General features: G+C 39.3%; 1 protein-coding gene across 5 annotated transcripts in view; it reads left to right on the forward strand.

The window, feature by feature from the left end:
- Positions 1–14671, forward strand: part of tiam2a (TIAM Rac1 associated GEF 2a) — a 172324-nt gene that overhangs the window by 63152 nt on the left and 94501 nt on the right. For all 5 annotated transcript variants that reach the window (XM_052154135.1, XM_052154134.1, XM_052154137.1 and 2 more), the window contains exons 4-6: positions 7874–8354; positions 8477–8649; positions 9938–10162. In XM_052154135.1, coding sequence (XP_052010095.1) covers positions 7874–8354; positions 8477–8649; positions 9938–10162 — 879 coding nt within the window. The remainder of the gene's footprint in view (positions 1–7873; positions 8355–8476; positions 8650–9937; positions 10163–14671) is intronic.

The following is a 14671-nucleotide window of genomic DNA, read 5'->3' on the forward strand; positions in this document are numbered from 1 at the left end:
GAGCTGGTCTATACTTGATACACAAAAATTCCCTCTCATGCTCGGGGTTAAAAGGTGTGCTCAAGTTCCATTCAGTGTGCAAAAAGTTACTATATCTAGTAACCCCGTAGCTCTGGGTTTTTGTGGATGAGCACGTTTAACTGCATTAAAACTGTTGTCAACTCGACTACAAACAAAACATTTTCCTTTAGTTTTCCACCAAAATAAATGTTTCTGCCAAAATAAAATAAAGGCTTAAGGGTTCAACTGGACTGCATGGAAATGGCACATGCAAGTTAAAAAATTATTAAAGAAGTGTGATACTATTGTATAATATTATTAATAAATTATTATTATTATTATTATTATTATTATTATACTTTCTTATTATCATATTAATTAAATTGCTATTCAAATGGTTACCACAATATTTTTCAAAATTATCACAATTAACATTTTTGTTCAAATCGTTCAGCCCTACCCAGAACCGTCATGGCTGCAAGCTTTGTATTTGCATTGACCACTCGCATTGGAAAATGAGCCAAAAATGCTTTTACAGTCAGTGAATGCCTAGAAAGGAAAGATTGGTCAGATGGGTTGATGCTTGTTACCTGTGGCTGGTGTCACTGTGGGTAATGTTGTTTTGTCAGGAGCAAAACAGCATCCCATGTAGGGCACAATATTGCTGAACCATGCCAACTCAATGAGATAAGGAACCCATGGGGCTCTACCAAATTAAAATCAGGATACATTCAAGCGGAACAGTGCAAAGAAGGTGCTCTGAAGATGACGGTAGAAGCATTCCTTGCAAAGGTAGTGTTTTGCACATGGTTGGTACAAAAGGGAAAGATGGAAACCTGATTTCTTTCGTGGAGATGAAGAGAGCAAGGAATCATTTAAATAAGGCACTCTAAGTATCTGTTAAATTTAATCTTATAAAATAACTATTACATTTTACATTTACTTTAAACTGTGTAGCTAATAGGCATATAGTCATAATATTATTTCTGATATTTGTACATTTTATTGCTTGAATGTGCATGTGTTCACATGCACAGTGGTGCATGTGAACATGCACAGTGGTGCAGTGGTGCACGGGGGCAGTGGTGGCTCAGTGGTTGAGGCACAGGGTTACTGACCAGAAGGTCGTGGGTTCAAGCCCCAGCACCACCAAGATGCCACTGTTGGGCCCTTGAGCAAGGCCCTTAACTCCAGGTTGCTCCGGGGGGATTGTCCCTGTAATAAGTGCACTGTAAGTCGGTTTGGATAAAAGCGTCTGCCAAATGCATAAATGTAAATGTGTTCTTCATAGCCTTTTATGGGGCTTTTCCACTGCACGGTACAACTCGGCTCGACTCAACTCGACTCTGCTCGCTTTTTTGGGGTTTTCCACTGTGGATAGTACCTGGTACCTGATACTTTTTTTAGTACCACCTCGGTCGAGGTTCCAAGCGAACCGAGCCGATACTAAATGTGACGTCAAAATCCTGCAGATCACTGATTGGTCCAAGAGAATCGTCACTACCAGCGTCACTGGATTTCCGACACGCTACATCAACCTGCTAGTTTTAAAGTTAGCAACAGCAATAACGGTATCAGTTGTTCACACGACTTTCGAATTGTGAAAAAAGAAATGGCTGTGTGCAAAACCATGCCGTGGTTAATAAACGAGGTGCAGACGGTCCACTCGTTAACGATGAGCAAAACGAAAATGTCTCTCAGGAAGTGCCTCAGCTGTTGGCCGCACATGGCGACCACCTGCCCTACCAACAGTGTAGAGAAAAGTAAAAAAAAATTACAAGTAACTACAGAACCATAAAAAAAAAAAGTGGAAGTGGTCTAACTATCTAAACCGGCGAGCAATGGGAGGGAGTGTGCCCTGGACTCAGCCACGATGGAGGATGGTGTTATGTTAACACTATACTCTGCTTTAAAGCTTCACTTTATTTAGTTGACCAACTACTGGAAGCTTACTTCTAAACAACCAGGCCAATTTAACTGTTAAACTTATGTAAAATCACCATGCAACAACTGCTTTATGCAGCACAATGAGCTAGTAGCTAACAGCTAGCGGTCATGCTATTGTTTTGGTCAGTTTGTGTCGTGTTTAAGATGATGTCACGGCAGTAGTGGCGGCGCAACTTTGACGATCAGTCTATAATCCCACACACATTGAGATGGCACTAAACTGCAGTGGAAATGCAAGCTCAAACATAAAGTGAGTAGAGTTGAGGTGAGTCAGACCGTAACGTGCAGTAGAAAAGTCTTTCTTTCCCACTTAATCATCACAGGTGTGATCCATTCTTGTGCTCTGGGTTTTTTCTGATTAACAATTTTTTATTGATTCACATATTCAACACAGAAAAACATATATACATGTGCTGTGGTTTTTAATGTTTTGTTTTGTATTTTAATGTAGCATGCCAAAAGTAAATCAACATCAGTGGGTGAGAATAGCTCTTTGATATCATTCCTGTGCTGAGTGAGTCAGTGTGTGTGAAAGGTTTTGTAAATAGTCATGCTGGTATTACTCACTGAAGACTTGTAACATGATATGATACAGTCCTTGTCGTATCTGAGCAGTAATTCATATGGTTGCTTGAAAACTAGCTCTGTCATCTGCTTAAATTAGTTATGTCTCTGGTTTCTAATAATGGCATTTTAAAATTGAGTAACCTTGTGTAATACAAAAAAAAGCAGCCATGATATGTGCTTGCAATGTCATTTTCAGTTACTTTGAATTGTTTTGCTGTTGTAGACGTTCTGGGGTAGTCGTTGTCGCTGGCCAGCTCTATGCCAAGTTTGTAATAAATTATTATGCAGCCTTTAAAAATAACAAGAATCCTTTTAATTTTTGGAGGCAAACTGCAGAGATCTTGAACAAATCACTGTCCTTATGGCTTGTAGAACATGTGTGCAAAGTTGTTGATATTTGCATGAAACCAGAGATCTGATCTTCATTAAATACATAATAATAAAGAGCATTATTTATCATAGAACGCACACAGCCTTATTTACTATAGAGAAGTAGAGGTGTTGGAAAGGGTGGAGCAAGTAAGAAAATGACTTCTAAAGACTTGTGCTTCCTAATAACTCATAAATGCAGGAGAATCAGCACCCATTTTACGTAGTGATTGTCATTCTATGAAGAATCATAATTTATGAAAATGAGTTAAAAAACAATTTACCAAACAAATTGTACTGCAGAATGTCTGTTAAACAACAACACAATAGATCAAACATAAGAAACTGCATTTATTTAAATAACACTTTTATATTTTATAGACGTGTTTTATGGTCACAGAATTTTCCCATTAATGAACTTTAATGTTTGCTCTATAAAGCTTTGGCATCTGATAACATGTTTGTTGAGTACTTTATGACTTGGTGACAGTCATTTCAAATGATATGAAAAGTTTGGGCAGCAATATGCATAATTAATTAGTGCTTTTTCCTTATTACTTTAACTGTATGTGAAACCAAAGTCTATAAATATCAATCAATCAATCAATCCATCAATCATTTATTAATAGAGAACAAATAAAAACAACACTGGTTGACATTTGTGCTGTACAACATCAGCAACAAGAACATAACATAACAATTACTTAAAACAATTATTTAAGACCATCAATATAAAACACCCATAGAAATGTGAAAGACATCCCATCACATGATACGTCAACCAAGGATAGACTCTGAGATTATTTGTAAGCCAGCTCAAAAAGGTAGACTTTATCTCTGTCTCAATATTTGTACGATATACTGGAAGACTGTTCCATAGTTTATACCTACCTACAACTGCAAAAGCACGATCATCCCTTGACTTTTCAAGAGTTTCTTGTGTATGGATCTCAAGCATCAAGGCTGTGAATTAATGTTCAGGAGATCAGAAAGATAAACCGTTGGCAATCTGTTTAAGGCTTTAAAAACTAATAACAACATTTTAAAATAAATTCTGTAACGGACTGGCAACCAGTGCAAAGAAAGTAGAACGGGGGTGATATGTTCATATTTCCGAGTGGCATTTTGAACCATTTGTAGCCATTAATGTAAGATGTGTTTATTCCTGTGTACAGTGAATTGCAGTAGTCAAGACAAGAGGAAATGAAAGTATGTATTACTCTCTTGAACTCTTTAAATGATAAAAAACTCTTGACTTTAGCTAAGAGCCTTAATTGAAAGAAACTTGATTTGACCACTGCATTTATCTGTTTAGTGAATTTCAAAGTTTTTTACTGACAGTTTTTCGTAGGATGCTAACTTATCTGGAGCATGGTTTATGTTGCATGTGCTGCTAGGGGGTCCAAACACAATAGCCTCAGTGACTCATTTGAGCCATTCCAAACACTTTTGGCCAACAAACATTCTTGGTGAGTTTTCACAGTTTGACAGGCTCAAAGAAATTTGGGCACAATTCAGATCCACCACAGCCAGGCTGCTTAAAATCCCTAAATCCCTGGGTAACTTGAACATAGTCTGTGGAATGCATTGTCATCCTGTTAGTTTATTTATTTGTAATCTTCCTGTCATAATCCTCCACATGGTTTTAGCTGTAGTGTAAAGTAAACAAGGATGCAAGAGAATGGCTCTCATGCGCAGATTGCTTTTTTATTTTTTATTTTTATTTTCTCCCGAATTTGGAATGCCCAATTCCCAATGCATTCTCTAAGTCCTCATGGTGGCATAGTGACTTGCATCAATCTGGGTGGCAGAGGACGAATCTCAGTTGCCTCCATTTCTGAGACTGTCAATCCATGCATCTTATCATGTGGCTTGTTGAACACATTACTGCGGAGATGTAGCACATGTGGGGCTTCACGCTATTCTCTGCAGCATCCATGTTTAACTCCACGAGGAGGTTACACCATGCGACTCTGCCCTCCCTAGCAACCGGGCCATTTGGTTGCTTAGGAGACCTGGCTGGAGTCACTCAGCACGCCTTGGATTTAAACTTGTGACTCCAGAGGTGGTAGTCAGCATCTTTACTCACTGAGCTACTCAGTCCCCGTACGCAGATTGCTTCGGAACTTCTCTCTTCAGTAAGACCAGAAAAATTTTTATGGCTATTATTAAATAAGTTTTCAACTGATGCTCCTTTAAAACACAGATTGTCCATGGACATTACGTGTTGAGGACAGTTGTACTTTTAGCATTGTTTTTTTTTTTTGTTGTCTTGTTTATTAGTAAAAATTGCTAAATATCCTTAAAACAAGACACATTTTGTTTAGTAGCGAAAATGTGTAAGATAACTAAATAAAGTAAAAAGAAAATGTGAGTGGTGTTTTCTGTGGCAAATCTCATCACCACAATATCCCACCAATTGCCACAATACATGGCCTCAAGTCAAAAGAGCCCAACCTCATGTCTCCACATTTTGTAGTTTTATGATTTTTAGGGTGCTCTAAATGGTTGCTAGAGAATGTTTAGGCATTTCCCAGGGTTATACTTAAAGGCTACATGCTACATCCTAAGTAAAAAGAAATCACCCCTATGTCTCTATGATGTTTTGGTGGCAATATATGTCTTGGTCATGTTGCTCAATGTTCATGTTAATGGTCATGTTCAATAGCTTACTAGCTCGACTCAAAAGAGGCAACCCGGAAGTCTCTTTGACATTTTGATGCAAAGATATCCCTCTGATCCATTTTTAATGCAAGTCTATGGGGTTCGGTTGTTAGGGAGCTCTGGCTGTTTGCTAGTCAAAAGAGCCAACTCCCAAGCCTCAATGACATTCTGATCCAATGAAATGAGCCCACTGATGCTTTGTCAATGTTAAGTCTGTCGAATTTTTTGCCCAGCTCTGCAAAACCCGTACATCTGATCACTTATGAAAGTCATATAAGAACTTTCCTCAATAAGCTGAACAATTTGACACCTCATTCATGGGTCTATGACAAATGGTGTGGGATGAGTTAGATGCCGATACTAGTATGGAAGAAGAACTATGAAGATAAATCACTAGCTAAATTTGAGCACTTGCATATTTGGATTTGAGAACTTATACAATAAATACTTGTACTCGTAAGTTGAAATTTACACTCACCGCACCGATGTGAAAACTTGCAAAATAAACATTTGAAGTTGAATGTTGCAATTTGCACTCACAGACAATAATTCTATTCTTTTGTTCTGAATTCACAATTCACAATGCCATGACATCATCTTAAAGGGTAACTAAACCCTAAACCAACTTTTTTTAGTTAATGATCTGTAGGCATGGGGCTTTATTAGTACTGGTCATTGATTCAAGTAATTTTTTTGACATTTGTGTATAAAGTGTTTTAATTCTACAATATATGGTGTAAAAACGTCTGAGTGCTGCCCTCTTCAGGTTGAACGGTGGCTACTGCAGTTTAATTTTCCTATTGGCTGTTGCGGTACTTCGTGACGTAAGCGGTGACAGCTGACGTAAGCAGGTTCCAGCTCACCACGCCAGATTCATGTACATGTCGTGTTGCGACCGTGTGAGGAATAATAATAACATAGAGTCTGACAGCAGCTGTCAATTAATCCGTCACTACGAGTCTCAGGTGCCCCCCCCGCTCAGCCCCGCACTCGGTTCGTTCCCTCTATCCCCACCGGGGTCTGCCCACTTTTCCTGCATTTTCAAATATTTCTAGTGGGTTGAGTCAGACTCTGAGCAGGTGTTTAGTTACCCTTTAACAATTGATTTCCCTTTATCTCGCTCTACTGCTAATCAGCTGATTCAGCGCTGGCCGTACTGCCTCACGGCCTGGCCATGCCCTCCTCCTCATCACAGACATTCACATAAGTTCAACTATAGACACAAACTTGTGTTACACATTAACTTTTGTACTTTGTACATTTTTGCAGTACAACCACAAATTGGCACTTACAACCTCTCAAATCTGGCACTGCAACTTTAAATCTTCATGCCTTGACTTTTGCAACTACTTTTGCGAAAAACCTGTATCATACTGATGTGAGGGAGCAAGACCAGTGTTTGGCAGGGGAGGCGGCAATGAAGTCGTTTTATTGGTTCATGCCTAGCCAATGAAATGGGACGTTTTTGTATGTGATGATGTCATGCCACAGCGCCAGCCCACGCAGTTTTGTTTAGGGAAAAGCAGAGCTTTTCATTGCAATGGAGGGATCTATCAATCCAATGGTATCTTTTTTTAAGAATTAATTAAATGGGATTAAAAAAAGATTTGTAAAACTCCCATACTTATCAATACATTTACATTCACTGATATACTATTGTATATTATTGATGAAGACCACTTTCCACTTGTTAATGTAAAGTTTTACCAGGTATCCAAGAGTTGGAATAGGCAGTTTTGCTACTAATTTATCTTCATAAAGGATGCTACAAAAAATCTAGAATTGCCACCAACTTGTTCCAAACTTGCTGCAAATTCACCACTCATTATTTTCACATCCAAATGAGCTTTGCGGTAAACTCTTAATTGTCGCCAAAGGTTTGCTGCAGGTTCACCACTGCTGGCGAAGAGCTTCTGACAAACATTTGTGGGAAAAGCAAGCTTATTTGCGTGTGACAATAGAGTGGCGAATTTGCGGCAAATTTACAGCAAGTTTACTAGAACACTAGATTTTTTTGTAAAGGTATTGGTTAGGGATTCTGGAATATCCCTTAAAAAAGCAAGCACCACTTATAAGACTTGATTTCAGATAATATACTGTATATGGAATTTGATTTGTTGTTTTTGAAGCATAATCCTCACTAAATTCAGTTAAATTTATTGAATGATTAAAACAAGAAAAACCTTTGGCCAGTGTTTTTTAATGGAAAACAATACTGAAAAATAACTAAGTGCACCTTTTATGAAAATCATTTTTGCAGTGTTAACAGGATTTCACAGTGCAACATAACCCCATTCTCATAATGTCTCTTCACCATTGTGTTTAGGAGCCGAGGTATAACGATCCCATTGATTGCTTTGATAGCGGTGTGGATGGCCTCACTGCAGACACCAGTTCTCCCTCTCAGGTCTCTAGTGTTCTGGGGGTTCCAAACGTCATGTCTCGAGCCCGCTCTCAATCTCAGGCACTGCACACCCACAGTGGCTCTGCCGGTGCCCTTCATTTGGGCACCGATTCCTTGCGGCAAAACATCTACAAGAATTTCATGAGGGAGTTGAAGACTGGCCGACATCCTGCAGAAAATGAAGGGGAGGAGTGGGGCGAGTGCTCCACAGAGGAGATGGAGAGCAGTAGTCAAGGAACACTAGGCTCTCTTGAGCAGCTCGACCTGTTGTTTGAAAAAGAGCAGGGTGTAGTTCGCCGGGCAGGGTGGCTCTCCTTCAAGCCTTTGCTCACCGTGCACAAGGACCGCAAACTAGAGCTTGTGGGCCGTCGAAAATGGAAGCAATTTTGGGTCACTCTAAAGGGTAAGTATGCCATGATTGCTGTAAACTACCACTCTTATTTACAGTACCACTCACCTTTTAGCAGTAAGAACATACCACTACCTCTTTACTTGACCAGTGAAGTTTTATTAATTTTTTTGCAGGTTGCACACTGCTGTTCTATGAGACCTATGGAAAAGCATCTTCAGAGCAGGAGCTGTCTCCATGCTATGCCCTGTTAGCGGAGGATGGTATAGTCCAGGCCGTTCCTGAACACCCCAAGAAAGAGAATGTGTTTTGCCTCAGTAATGCCTATGGCGACGTCTACCTCTTTCAGGTTGGTTATGAAACTCAACTTACAAATGAAACATAAAACGACTCAGTAGAAATAAGAAATGCATTGCATGTTTTGAATGGCTTCAAGTGTTACAGTAGCTCAGCAGTGTTGGGTAAATTACTCAAAGTAATCCACTACAAATTACTAATGGGTCTTTTCCACAGCGTGGTACGGCTTGACTCTGCTCATTTTTTGGGGGTTTTCCATTGTGGATATTACCTGGTACTTTTTTAGTACCACCGCGGTCGAGGTTCCAAGCGAGCCAAGCCGATACTAAATGTGATGTCAAAACCCTGCAGATCACTGATTGGTCAGAGAGAATCTATAAGCTAGATGGCAGGTTAGCTTATCCTTGTGCGTTGCCGAGCTAAAACAGTGATGAAAAACAGGAGTCTGTGCTTTGTTGTATGATTTTCCAAACTCTCCTGTTTTTTTAGCTGTATTTTGTCTTGCTGCTGTCAGCCTCATTTGAAACAAAGTTTGTTGTCTTGCTGTGAAAAACAGCCATGTGCCGAGAATCAAGAACACCATTCCTTCGATATCCTCCATTGCTCCTTAATTGTGTGTTTGTGTCACGATAAAGATGATATCAAGGCAGTAGAGGTGGCACAGCTATGAAGATCAGCCTATAATCCCACCCACGTTGAGGTTGCACTAAACTGCAGTGGAAAAGCAAGCTCAGACAAGTAAAGCGAGCAGAGTCAAGTTGAGTCGAAACGTAACGTGCAGTGGAAAATTGCCATAATTAAGTCTTTAAAATTGTAATCTGATTTTTGACTTAATTTATCACTTAAATAAAAAATGAATCAAAATACTATTTACTTTTAAGTCATTGTCTAACAACATTTTACATTAGCTGTACAGGTTGTTTCCCCAAACCTAAACCTTACATTCAGTGGAGTAAAAAGTACAATATGTACACATACTGTACATATTGTGTCTACTATTTGTCACTCAAGGTGGCCCTCTTGTTTCAGTGATGAACTTGATTTACATTTGACATTGCTATTTGATTAAGAGGCAATGTGGAAATAAACAATAGCAAGTGTAACACGTGAATGTGGGTGTACTACTGAAATTCTGTAAGTTGTGTCTATTTAGACTCAAAGTGCCTGAGAAAATACATATGTAACACTCATATGTAGCAGCCATCACACTAGCATCCCATGCTTGTTTACAAGCACACCATCATCCAAAATGCTATATACAATTTACCGTTGAACCAGCAGAACTGTTTAACTTGTACTCAGAGTAGATCAATCTTAAAGGTTTTGTCCCCTCTTTCTAGGCCTCCAATCAGACTGACCTAGAGAACTGGGTAACTGCAATTCATTCAGCTAGTGCGTCTCTGTTTGCCAAACGCAACGGGAAGGAGGACACACTGCATTTGTTACGTGGGCAGATCCGTGGTCTTGTCCAGAAGATTGATATGGATGGCAAGATGAAGAAAATGGCAGAGCTGCAGTTATCCATTGTTGGCGACCCCAAGAATAGAAAGGCTATTGAAAATCAGGTATGCAACAGTTTGATAAAACTCATTTGAACATTTAGTAGTTGTGATATTGAGTCCTTTTTATTGCTACATATTATTCATTAAATTATATAAATTAGCTTTTTTATTAAATAAGCCCCATGTAAACTTTTACTAATTGATACCGGCAGACATATGGAAGGACACGTCTATATATATATATATATATATATATATATATATATATATATATATATATATATATATACACAGTTGAAGTCAGAAGTTTACATACACCTTAGCCAAATATATTTAAACTTTTTGGAGCAGACGTGACACCATGCGAGGTTTGGACGCGTGAATGCTTTTTGTGTCATAAACCAGTGAGATTTGATACACCCTGTTCATACCTTTTCTATGAAGACAATATGTCAAAGAATTCAAAATGTTCGGGCTCTGGAGACATTAAAAGACACCTACATGCTCAAGCTGAAGCCCCTGAGCAGCAGGTCGAAAGCCCAGGACTAAATTTGGCCAGTGTGGTGACAGTGATTCAGCGTCAACTGTTGAACATGTCAGCAATGCTGACGAAGGTCATTGCTGACTTGGACGATCTTGCTGTAATATCGACCGATTACTGCCATGGCGGACGAAATTCATTGAGTTGGTTACAAGAGTTGCAGATTTTGAGAAATGGATCGATTATCTGGAGTCATCAGAGAGGGAATTAGCTATTAACCTGCTAGCGACCAAGGCAGACTTGGAGTGCATCTGGGAAAAGTTGGAAGAGAATCGTAACTGGCGAAATTTCATGTCTGAATTGTTGGAATTCCTAAGGACGAAGAAGTCTGAGATATGGTGAAATTCCTAGACGAGCTCTTCCCTAGTTTGCTCAACATAACATGCCTTAAGCTGGAAATCCACAGAGTTCCGGCTCAGTGATACGCGGAGGTTGAGAGGTCCGATCAATCTTGGCCAAATTTGTGAGATCATCTGATAAAGATCTTGTGTTACGTGAGGCGAGGAGTAATGGAAGGCTTTCTTGGAAGAACCACAGCATTTTCTTTATCCCAGATTTGCGAATTCAATGAGAGAAATGTGATCGATTCAAGGAATGCAAGAAACTCTTACATCAACAGAAGGTCGCTTTTGCACTGATGTTTCTGGCTAAATTGAGAATAGATACTAAAAATGGCCGCAAAATATTTACATGCCCACAGCAAGTGATAAATTCAATGGAATTAGTAAGTCATTGTGTGATGCTCTTGATGCAGCTGAGTGGGCCTGACTCACTGAATATTCACTTGACTGTCCGAGGAAACTGAGTGCCTTTTTGTTTCTTTTTGTGCTGGTTCTGCTTAGCGGCTGGAGTTTGTTTTGTGGAATAACACTACTTCAAGACAGTTTGTGGATGAATCTACATGTTCTTTGTGCTTATGCCTCCTATTGGATGGAGTTTGTTTCATAGATTTTTTGTGGAATATTTCTTGCAAACATTGGAGTGATTAGGGCATTTGTTACACTCATGTAACAGCCGAATGGGCCGGCTCACAAAATTTTTTTTGAATGCCCGTGGAAACTGATGGTATTTATTTTCTTTTGTTTTGCTGTTCCGCTAGCGGCTGGAGCTAGTTTTGTGGAGGAACACACCTTCGGGACAGTTACGTGGATGAATCTACACATTCTTTTTGCATATTCCGTATATTGGATGTAGTTTGTTTTATAGATTTTTTTCTGTCTCTCAAAATTTGTATAGAAGCACCGGACTTGAGCAATCTGATGACAAAGTTGTCGCAGGGACTCTCGTAGGCGTACATGTACTCTTTGAGTTTAGAGGGATGGACGCTGGTTGGCGCTATTGTGTGCGGGGTTAATGTGCACGTTTTTCTTTTTTCTGTTTTTTTGTTCTGGGGGATGTTTTGGGGTTGATTTTTGCACCAATGTTGGAATGTGGTCTTTATGATTTTATTTGTGACACAATACATTTTTTGTCAAATGTTAATATGAGTGGATTGTCTCTCTCCATGTGGAATGTGAATGGGTTGGGGCACCCAGTAAAAAGAAGGAAGGTTATTAATTTTCTTAAACATTAGAAATATGATATAGTGTTTTTTCAAGAAACGCATCTTTCCCCGCAGGAAGCTGAACATTTTTTATGATATGGGGTGGACATGTTTTCTTTAGTGCTGGCTCAAGTAAGAGCAGGGTAGTCATTACACTGATAAGTAACCATCTACACTTCAAATGTATCAAACAGAGTAAAGATAAATTAGGAAGAGTCATTATTGTTTTAGCAGAAATTCAGGGGCAAAGGTTGATTTTGGCTAATATTTACACACCTAACAGTGATGATCAGGGCTTTTTTATAGATCTTGAAGGGATGTTGCAAGCTGCTGGCACCACTCATGATATAATATTGGGAGGAGACTTACATTTTTTATGGACTCATTCCTTGATTATAGTGAAGCAAAAGTGTGTAAGCCCCCCTAGAGCAACATTGATGCTTGACAAGATGTGTAAATATCTTGGTCTCACAGATATTTGGAGAGTTTTGAACCCATCTGGTAGGGACTATACATTTTTTTTCATCAGTCCATAAGATTCTAGAATAGATTTTGTTTTTATATCTAAGTTCCTAATTTCATCTGTTGTTGATTGCTCAGTTGGAAATTTCTTAGTCTCAGATCATGCCCTGGTGAGTTTAGAGGTGTTGCCACATACGGAGAAAAATAAATCATATAGTTAGTGCTTTAATGTATCCCTTTTGCAAAACCCTGAATTTCAACAAATGTTAAAGGCCGAAATCAATGTTTATATGGAGACCAACTGTCCTCAGTATCCTCTGTGGGTGTGACTTGGGAGGCACTTAAGGTGGTTCTTAGGGGTTGGATCATACAGTTTGCCTCATTCTTCAAGAAATGCAAAGCACTAGAACTTGTGGTGTTGGAAGGGAATATTAAAAGTGCAGAGGCAATGCTGAAGTGCCAAATGTCGTGTGATGGCCTCAGAGAAGTGACCCGATTGAAATATAGATATTACACTATTTTGTCGTGGAAGATGGAGTTTTGGCTATTCAGGGCAAGACAGTCATACTTTGAGTCAGGGGACAAAGCAGGAAAACTTCTGGCTAGATATAGAAAGCAGAGAGTCTTTTTCTACCATTCCCTCAGTGAAATCTGCTGGTAGTGAAATGTTTACCTCGACCGTTGATATTAATAATGCTTTTAAAGAATTCTATCTTGTTTTTATATTATTATAGATAATTGTATTCTGGATTGGGGCACTCGGCAGGGTTGCCCTCTTTCCTCATTATTGTTCTTGTCTTGCCCTGGAACCATTAGCATAAGAAAGGAGGATGATTTTCCAGGGGTGGTGGCGGTAGGCGTGGCATATAAGCTTTTGCTTTACCCTGATAATATTTTATTATTCATCTCTGACTTTACAAGATCTATGCCTTGCCTCCACATTATTAATTCCTTATCTAAGTTCTCGGGATACACAGCTAATTGGTCTAAATCCGAAGCTTTGGCTCTGACAGCGTACTGCTGGTAACGGCTTTTCAGCCGGGCGCCTTTCAGTGGCCCAAACAGGGCATTAAGTATTTGGGTATTTTATTCCCAGCAAATTTGTGTGATTTAGTCAGAGTTAATTTTGACCCATTAAATAAAAAGGTTTTCGAGCGATGTGGACAGGTGGGCTTCACTACATTAATCTATGTCTGGGAAGGTTAATGTTATAAAAGTTAATTGTATTTCAAAATTCAACTACCTACTACAGTCTCTCCCCACTGAAGTTCCCCTCTTTTATTTTAAACAATTTGATAGTATAGCTAAATACTTTATATGGAATGGTAAACGTCCTCGGATGCATTTTAAAAAGTTACACAGGCCAATTGACAAAAGTGGGTGAGGTCTCCCCAAGATTTTGTTTTACTATTATGCTTTTGGTCTCAGACATTTGGCGCATTGGTTGTTTCTGCCTGAGAGAGCCCCTCCCTGGCTGTTTATTGAACATGAGTTCCTTGCCCCTATCTTGCCATTGCAAATTCTTTCTACCAAACTGCCCTGAGAAGTAAAGACACATCCTGTTATCTCACACGTGCATTTAGTGTGGACAAAAGTTTCCTGCATGTTCAATTCAGACAGTTACCTGAAAGTTTCCCCAAGTTTTTGATTAAACCATAAATTGTACATTAACAAGTCCCCTTTTTGCTGGACAGAATGGATTGAGAAGGGAGTTGCTACACTGGGTGATCTGTATGAAAATGGAGCGTTGAGATCCTTTGAAAATATTATACAGTGGTTTGGGATTCCCAGATCTCAATTCTTCAGGTACTTACAGCTGCACCATCTACTTTTCTTCCACTTTTGGGTGTAGTACGCAGCCCCCTAAATCAGCAGACACTCTTGAGATGGTGCTTGCTGCTTTTGGAAAGGGTCACCAGGTTCAGCATACTATTCCTGGCTAACTCGGAGTCTAGGGGATGGGGTTTTAACATATCTTAAGAAGTTATGGGAGAGACACTTGAATTTAATACTGGAGGATGAAGAA

Source organism: Xyrauchen texanus, chromosome 22, assembly GCF_025860055.1.
Source record: "Xyrauchen texanus isolate HMW12.3.18 chromosome 22, RBS_HiC_50CHRs, whole genome shotgun sequence".
NCBI classification, from domain to species: Eukaryota; Metazoa; Chordata; class Actinopteri; order Cypriniformes; family Catostomidae; genus Xyrauchen; species Xyrauchen texanus.